Source organism: Aulonocara sp. 'chitande type north' Nkhata Bay, linkage group LG5 (genome assembly GCF_057382095.1).
Source record: "Aulonocara sp. 'chitande type north' Nkhata Bay isolate Kocher_YH1m ecotype deep benthic linkage group LG5, A_spYH_male_GT1.1, whole genome shotgun sequence".
NCBI lineage: Eukaryota > Metazoa > Chordata > Actinopteri > Cichliformes > Cichlidae > Aulonocara > Aulonocara sp. 'chitande type north' Nkhata Bay.
Window position 1 is genome coordinate 34366954 of NC_141348.1, and position 8376 is coordinate 34375329.

The window sequence follows — 8376 nt, forward strand, 5'->3', positions numbered from 1 at the left end:
ATCATACAAAATGTAATCAAATGGAAAAGTCTCTTTTTTTAACTTGTTTTATCATTTTTAATCTTTTAACTTTATGCATCAAGCAAAAATTTAATTATATGCAACATTCTCTGAGTTGAATAAATGAGTTTAACATTTAAACCTATTTTCTGCACATTCCAGCACATAAAATAAAATAATTTTTTGTGTTTACACTCACTCTTTCAAATAGATGCAAGTAAAACACAGCAGAACATAAATAAAGTCAAAGACTCAGCGGTCCTGTTGCTCTATTTTCACCTGTAAAGCAGGACTGCAGTAGGCGGAGGTTTACCCTGGTGCAGGTGTGCAGCGGTCAGTGGAAGGATACGGCAGTGTCTCTGTGAGTTTCCCATTACGTCGTTGCGCTCTTGGTGCTTCCTTGGAAGTTTAGGGGTTTTTTTCGCTGTAAAAAGAAGTTTTCTTCCCACGCACGATGGACGCTAATGTTTTTGTCACTTTTTATGGAATCAAACTCAAAGTAAGGTCAGTACTTCCACGCTTTAAACGCTGCATGCTCATACTCTCTCCCGCACTCGATATGTGATCCATTGTTGATCTGCACACAGCTGTTGTCACTAACGGCGCACTTGCTTACGTCACTGTCGTGAGACATTCTCGCAAAAAATCACGGTTTTAGTAACGCAGTAACGCAGCGTTCCTACGGTAAAGTAATGGTAATCTAATTACCGATTTTGCAATAGTAATCCCTTACTTTACTAGTTACTCGGAAAAAGTAATCAGATTACAGTAACGCGTTACAAGTAACGCGTTACTGCCCATCTCTGCTTACATCTGGTGCCATCAGCTTGTCCTCGGTCACGGTTTCCTTCCACATAAAGCTTTGCAAAAACTGCATAGAAAGCGCTTGCAGGAACAAAAACATAATATTCCAGAAACACGCTTTGCCGATCCGATCAGCTGTTCGTAACACTTCCCACAGTGAATCAGACGTCAGCACGAACTATCACATGTCGGCCATTTCCTCCCCGAAACCGGAAGTGACGTCATTTTCGCGGAAATGTAGTTTTTTACTTGTAGGCCTTAAAAGCCTATACTGGTCATGTTTGACTTTTCTGAATAGTTTCTGGGATGCTTAGAACTCGAATTGCACTGCTGGAAATCGTTTATTTTGATGCACCTTCTGTTTTCTTTGCAAATTTGCATCATAGGATTGTTTTTTCGTTTTTCCTGCAGTGTATATAAAAATTGGTGTATCTCCAAAATAAAACTATGAAGACACTAAAAATAAATTTCCTGTTGTTGTAAACTATTTTTTGCAACTTTTTTGTATTTAAAGTTTTGAGGGATAAACCTCTTAAATTTCTCCAAGTAGAAATATATGTAAAAAAACAAAACCGATTTTCAATTTTTTTGTAGTTTATTGCAACTTTTTTGCAATTTATGTAGTTACTATGGACATAATGCATACATATTATTAAAATATGGGCTATAACAGTTGTATAGCAACTTGAAATGCTCCCACAAATGGCACTACAACATGTAAAAAAATAATATAAGCTCTGGCGGACTTGGTTCTATGGTAGGTCTTAAAGGGTTAAATAAATATCGTCAAATAATCGAGATCTCAATTTCAGTGAAAATAATCGTGATTATCATTTTTGCCATAATCGAGCAGCCCTATTTCATATGTTTGTGTGTGTCTTTAGGATCCCCGGGTGCTGGATGCCATGTTGCCCTACCAGGTGAATTACTACGGTAACCCTCACTCCAGAACGCATGCCTACGGCTGGGAGAGTGAATCCGCTATGGAGACAGCTAGGAAGGTAGAGAGCTGCTCCATCTTTAGAAAAGTGGGCTGTGCTTATTTACACTTTCTTTGCAGGTAGTAAAAGGACAGTAACATCTAGTCCTTTTACTGAAAAAATCTGGTCCATGTATCACTTTGGCTTGCTCAGTTGTAGCTGTGGTATGCAAAGAGATGCAGGCCTCATACAAGCTAGTGAGCACACCAAAGTCGAGCACTGATGCTGAATGTTTGAATTCAGCATCAGCGCTCCGACATTAATATTTGTAACCTACAACATGTGCATGTTTCACCGAGAGTCACTGACTGATGTTGCTATATGTCTATGGCTACGTTCACACTGCAGGTCTTAATGCTCAATTACGATTTTTTGATCAAATCTGATTTTTTTTGTCTGGTTGTTCACACTTTGTCCTCAAAGTTTATGTGTTAAAAGCAGGAAAAATGGCCACGCATAAGAATTTGAGCAAATTTCTCAATGGCCAAATTGTGATGGCCACTAGGGCGGAGTTAGAGCATCACTAGAACACATGTTCAAAATTAGAAACACAAATTAGAAACATGTGAATCTGTTTGGTGTTTTTTTTTCCCCTTTCTTTCTCTCTGAGCAGCAGGTGGCTGATCTGATTGGAGCCGATCCCAGAGAGATCGTTTTCACCAGCGGAGCCACAGAGTCCAACAACATGGCTATCAAGGTCCTACTCTCTTGACCTTAATCACTTTATCTCACACAAACACACACAGGTTTTGTTTTGGTGAAAACTGATCAAAAATATAAAATGCAGACAACAGATTAAAACTACAACTCTTACAAAATAAGAACACTGTAAAAAACCAAGTGATAAACTACATGAGAAATAAAAAACACACAAAACAGTAAGAGCAAATTCAGAATGTGAACTGATTAATAAAACTCCTTAAAACAAACCTGTCATTAACAAAACTCTTTGTATTGTTAATGATTTGGATGCTTCTTCTGAATCAAACTATACAATATTGAAATGCAAAAACTTGTGATAAAAATGGAATTTGTCAGCCACGTTGAGAACATTTAATTAAAAGAAATTTTCTGTGCACACGAGGCAAATAAGTCAGCTGACAGGAAGAAGTAGCATCTGTTTTCACTGTTTCACTGAAACAAACTACTTCACTTCAGTCCACTTGGATTGCCTTACCAAAGACACCATGTGTAGCAAAGAACAAGTAATAACAGCGAGAATAGAGGAAGCAAATTAAAGTCACGCTGCTGTCGATTCTGATTTACTGGAATTATAAATGAGGTCATTGAATTAATGCTAAAAAGAAACGAGCAGTAGCCACAAACTGGATTCACAACTCCAGAAAGTGCTAGAATCAGAGAAAATCTTAAAACTTTCTTCCCTTTAACCCAGTGTGTTCTCTCCTGTAGGGTGTAGCCCGGTTCTACAAGGCCAAAAAACGTCATGTGATCACCACTCAGACCGAGCATAAGTGCGTCTTAGACTCGTGTCGGATTCTGGAGTCCGAAGGGTTCGATGTTACTTACCTGCCGGTCCAGAACAACGGCCTGCTGGACCTAGAGGTAAACATACAGAGACAAAAAGAGAGATCACGCAGACAACAACCAGAATATTGTCTGTGTGAACATATTAAAAACTGGAAGCTATATTTACAATACCTCTGGGCAGTGAAGCCTGTATTTATTATTTTTACCTCCATTTGTAGCGTTACAGAATTCACGAATTATTGTGTCCCGTGTCTGCTCCTTACAGTGAGTCTTACTACATGTTTGTTTGTGTGTTCAGTTGTTGGAGGCCTCCATCCGTACTGACACCTCTTTGGTGTCGGTGATGACCGTGAACAACGAGATCGGAGTCAAGCAGCCCATCAAGGAGATTGGTAAGCATAGCAAATCAAACACACATGAAATGCTCACAATCACGCACTCATAATATCCGCATCTAAATAGTTTTGTCAGTTTTACTGAATAAATCAGACTATTCGCTTTATGCGGAGCCCAACCGAGAGCTCTGATCAGATTAATGAGCTTGAACTCTTTCTATCTACAGGTCAGATTTGTCGCTCAAAAGGAGTCTTCTTCCACACTGATGCTGCTCAGGCCGTTGGGAAGATTCCCATCAGCATCTCTGACTGGAAGATCGATCTGATGTCCATCAGTGGTCACAAGATTTACGGACCCAAAGGTCAGCTTTAGTAGCAGTACCAGTAGGTGGCATAACTCTAAACCGATCGATAGGCAGGTGAGATAGTTTGTGGAGCTCATTTGTCAGTGCCCATTTCCATTTTTTATATAAATTGTATAAAACTAGAAATGGCTAAATTTTCCCACAGAAATACGTGTTTTGGTTTTAAAAATTAAACAAAATACACGCAGGTGAAATATGAAGCAGGAAAGATGGCAAAAAAGTATGTATGTATATAGTATGTAGGTTGTTTATATGAAGATTTTTTTTTCTTTTTTTTTTAAATCAGCGGAGTTTCCCTGTTAATTTTTTCTATCAGCTGTCAAAGTCGGAGTTTGATTATCTTTGAAAAGATGCACGTAAAATGGTGTAAAAGCAAAAATACTTACTACGTGTGTGTGTGTGTCCAGGTGTGGGTGCGTTGTACGTGCGTCGCAGGCCAAGGGTGCGTTTGGAGCCAATACAGAACGGTGGCGGGCAGGAGAGGGGGCTGCGCTCTGGCACTGTCCCCACCCCACTGGCTGTTGGACTGGGAGCTGCCTGTAGCATCGCCCAGGAGGAGATGGAGGTAAAATAACCAAAGTCAAACATCCAAAAAACCTTCCCAGACGATGCTACATTTCAGGGGGATTAGTGCATGTTTGTTTGTTTAGTATGATCATCAGCGGGTGTCCATGCTGGCTAATCGTCTGGTCCAGAAGGTCATGTCTGAGATTCCTGATGTCATCATGAATGGAGATCCAGAACAGCGTTACCCTGGTAAACACATTTATGTTTGTTTAGCAGTCTTTATGAGGACATTTATTAGCGTAAGACATTTCTTAACTCTAGCCTATACCTAATTCTAAACTGAACCTCGAAACCAACTCTTAAACTGTAAAGTGTTAAAGTGCTCCTTGTAACTAAACTGGTTTTATAATACGCTAATAAATTCCATGTAGAAATGAAACTCAGTGCTGCTGCTGCAGGTTAGAATTTAAACCAAAATTGATTTACAAGTCAGTGAAGATTTTTGAAGTTAATGTTTCTGAAGTGTTTTTGTTGGAAGTTGGACTAACACCTTTGATTGTGTTTGTGTGTCTGGGTGTTTTCAGGCTGTATCAACCTTTCTTTTGCCTACGTGGAGGGCGAGAGTCTGCTGATGGCACTGAAGGATGTTGCTCTGTCATCAGGGAGGTCAGTTACAAACTTTTTTTCACGCACATATGTCCAACTTTTGAGTGTAACTTTACCCACTGCATCAAAAAGTTAGAAAATCGGCATGGTTTTGAGAGGATGGAAGTGTTGACCGATTTGTGTACTATTTATGAATCAAGTGTCCTGCCACCTGTGTGGTCAGGGTAGCATTCTTACATTAGCTTCTCTTTGTTGGCTACTTTTTAAATCTGGAATTGAAATTAAATCATTCTCCTATCACACAAAGTCCTGAATGCCTTTTGCCTGAATGACTTTTCGTTCCCTATCTTCTGCTCAAGTTCACAGAAACACTTTTAACATAAATGTCAGTTTCAACACCAGCATTGAGAGTACAGTTACATGCTTAATGTACAGTTCAAAAGCCTCATATGATTGTGCATGAAGTCTCTAAAGATGAATATTTGTGTCTGTGTGTGCAGTGCATGTACTTCAGCGTCTTTGGAGCCATCATACGTCCTCAGAGCTATTGGAGCAGATGAAGATCTGGCTCACTCTTCCATCAGGTAACAATACCTCCTGTAACCTGGATTATGATAAAAACTGCAACTCCCCAGAAGTTTAATAATGATTTTCCTTGAGCTTCCTAACTCTTTTCTTCACATTGATCAGACTTAGCAATCAAAGTGATTAAATCCACAGAAAACTAAGCTGTTTATAAACTTGGATAACCAGGGAATGGTTACCAACAGCCTTTCATGTTCTCTAGTTTCAGGTTTAAATGTCCGTGTTTGTGTCTGTGGCAGGTTTGGTATTGGCAGGTTCACCACTGAAGAAGAGGTTGACTACACAGCAGAGAAATGCATCGAGCAGGTCCACAGACTCAGAGAGATGAGGTAAAGTCAGCTCTCAGACACTATCGCGCAGATGCTGATTTTACTTTACATTCATAAAATTGATACAAAATTTTGAATGGTAACCTTGTTTTCTCTAACCTGCCTCTTTGCCTCTCTTTCTGTCTGTCAGTCCTCTGTGGGAGATGAGTCAGGAAGGCATCGACCTGAAGAGCATCAACTGGGCGCAGCATTAAGCTTCTTCCACTTCTTGCCCACTTCGACATGATAGTTCCCAAAAGACTGAAGGAACAGACCAGCTTTTTCTTCCTGTAAACAAACACGCACAAACTCCCTGTCGTCTGGCTGTAGCTGTAGCTCAGTGTCTCTCTAGAAGCTCCTCCAGTTGCTCTCTCAGGAGATGTTGCTCAGACAGTTGACCAACGCACATCAATCTCTTCTTTTTCTTCTGTTGCCCAGAAGGTTGCTTCTTTATCTCAGATGAAATGTTTACAGAGGCTGTGACACGCTCTGAAATCTAACATGACATTCATGAGAAGTACATCCTCTTTGGTTGTTTCAAACTAAATATGGTATTGATTGTGCGACATGTCCATCAGTGGCCGATTTGGGGCTTTGATCAACAGACTGCCCACAAACAAAAAATTTAGACAGACATCCAGGACCATGTTTTCACAGCAGGGCTACTCAAAAAAAGCAGTTATTCAGAATACAACAGTAAAGGATAAACCAGTCGGCACATGTCGTATTTTTTAATAAAGGTTAGGGGAAAACAAATTTGTGGGCACACACACACAAACCAAAACAATTGGTTGTAAAGTAAAAAAGGAAAAAAAAAACACTCTATGACTAAGAAGAAAACCTTTTATACTCATGTCTCTGTCATTATTATTTTTTTCTAAAAACATTGCAGCACTGTAATCAACTATGCATCCATCGCACAATTTGATATGCATCAGTGTCTGTGACCAAGATTTGTCTAAAACTGGTCTTGCACAGTATGACAGACATGCAGTAAATGGCACAGAGGCGCTTTTAATCTGACTCTTTAGGTGATTTGACTTCACCTAATCTAACATCTTGATGCCTGGTGTCATGAAGCTGGTTAACAGACAGCTTAGTTTACACTTGTTTCACTAATGCACTCATGAGCGTGTCTGTGGGAAATGGAAGTTACACACAGTACCGTCCAAATCATGAAGTGTCAATGTGGCAGGCAGGTTGAAATGCAACATTGTTTTGTTATGACACTGCAATTAGTAGAAGCTTTGTAGGCCCACACATTGTAGCTGTGTACTGTCATCTGTCAAATATATCTCAGTAATGTAGTGTAAAAGACTTCAAACTGGAGTGAAACTGAATATTGAAAACCTGAGAAGTCTTTTAAGCAGTCAGTATGCCGGGGCTAATGGCAAGTGTGTTTCCATAGCCCTTTCATTCTTTGACTTCCAGTAATCACCCTCTCTGCAGAGCCAAAGAGCTCCACAGAAAGACCTGATCAGACATTCACACAACTAGAACAAAATAATTTATAATTTACTGAGTCAAGCAGTAGTTCAAACATCCATTGGTGTTATATCCAGCGATCCAATTGATGACAAGTTTTGATATTATCTTGAGAATGAACCTGCTGTGGAGAAGCACGAATGTACATGTGACCAACACAGTTACTGTTTACTCTTGCTAAATGTGACCGAGCTTTGTGATACCATCACACTCGCATTAAACCCAAAGATAGCCACATAAATTAGAAAAAAATAAAACACGGGCAACAATCTAAGTGATAAAAGAATCGGAACAAAGCTGTGTTGCTTCAGCAAAGCTGGAAAGAGCAACTGAAGGCAGCAGGATGTGATGATTCGCCCAGTATTTATTTGAGTCAGACCTTTCCACTAGATTCACAGGCTTATCTCTCCAGCTCTGTTCATAGGTTATAAACTGCCCTCTCTGTCTCATGCTCTTGTCTTATCATCCCACATCAGCGTTTATTATTCATTCAGTGGTAGCATGTTGGCCTATGATCAGCAGTTCTCAGTGAAATATCCAACGAGACAGTGTTAGCAGCAGCGGTTTCATTGTTCTGTTAGTCAGTAACCACTCTACAAGTCTGCAGCCCTGATTTTTAAAGTCAGACTTCTGTCACACGTGTCCGTGGCTTATGACAGGAAATACAAGATGATTGTGAAAATCTAAACAAAAATAAAACAATTGGTTAAAAAATGTGGGTCTCTAAGACTACACTCTCTGGGGGGGGGGATTCTTGTATTGTGTTCTTGGATGTATCTGGAGCCTCTTTTTGATATATTTGCTCGTCTCCTGCATCTACTGTCTTCGACTGTTACATGTCATTGCACATTAGTATCCAATAAAATTGTTTCTTCTGGTTATGCCATCAACTTTTGATGTATTTAATTTGTGT

At 39.7% G+C, this 8376-nt stretch overlaps 1 protein-coding gene across 2 annotated transcripts in view; it reads left to right on the forward strand.

Moving 5' to 3' along the window:
• Window positions 1–8349, forward strand: part of LOC147331091 (cysteine desulfurase-like) — an 11333-nt gene extending 2984 nt beyond the window's left edge. For both annotated transcript variants that reach the window (XM_086293145.1, XM_086293146.1), the window contains exons 3-13: window positions 1689–1805; window positions 2398–2481; window positions 3195–3347; window positions 3571–3664; window positions 3835–3969; window positions 4380–4537; window positions 4623–4728; window positions 5064–5145; window positions 5586–5669; window positions 5910–5999; window positions 6130–8349. In XM_086293145.1, coding sequence (XP_086149271.1) covers window positions 1689–1805; window positions 2398–2481; window positions 3195–3347; window positions 3571–3664; window positions 3835–3969; window positions 4380–4537; window positions 4623–4728; window positions 5064–5145; window positions 5586–5669; window positions 5910–5999; window positions 6130–6193 — 1167 coding nt within the window. In that variant the 3' untranslated portion in view covers window positions 6194–8349. The remainder of the gene's footprint in view (window positions 1–1688; window positions 1806–2397; window positions 2482–3194; window positions 3348–3570; window positions 3665–3834; window positions 3970–4379; window positions 4538–4622; window positions 4729–5063; window positions 5146–5585; window positions 5670–5909; window positions 6000–6129) is intronic.
• The last annotated feature ends 27 nt before the right edge of the window (window positions 8350–8376 follow it).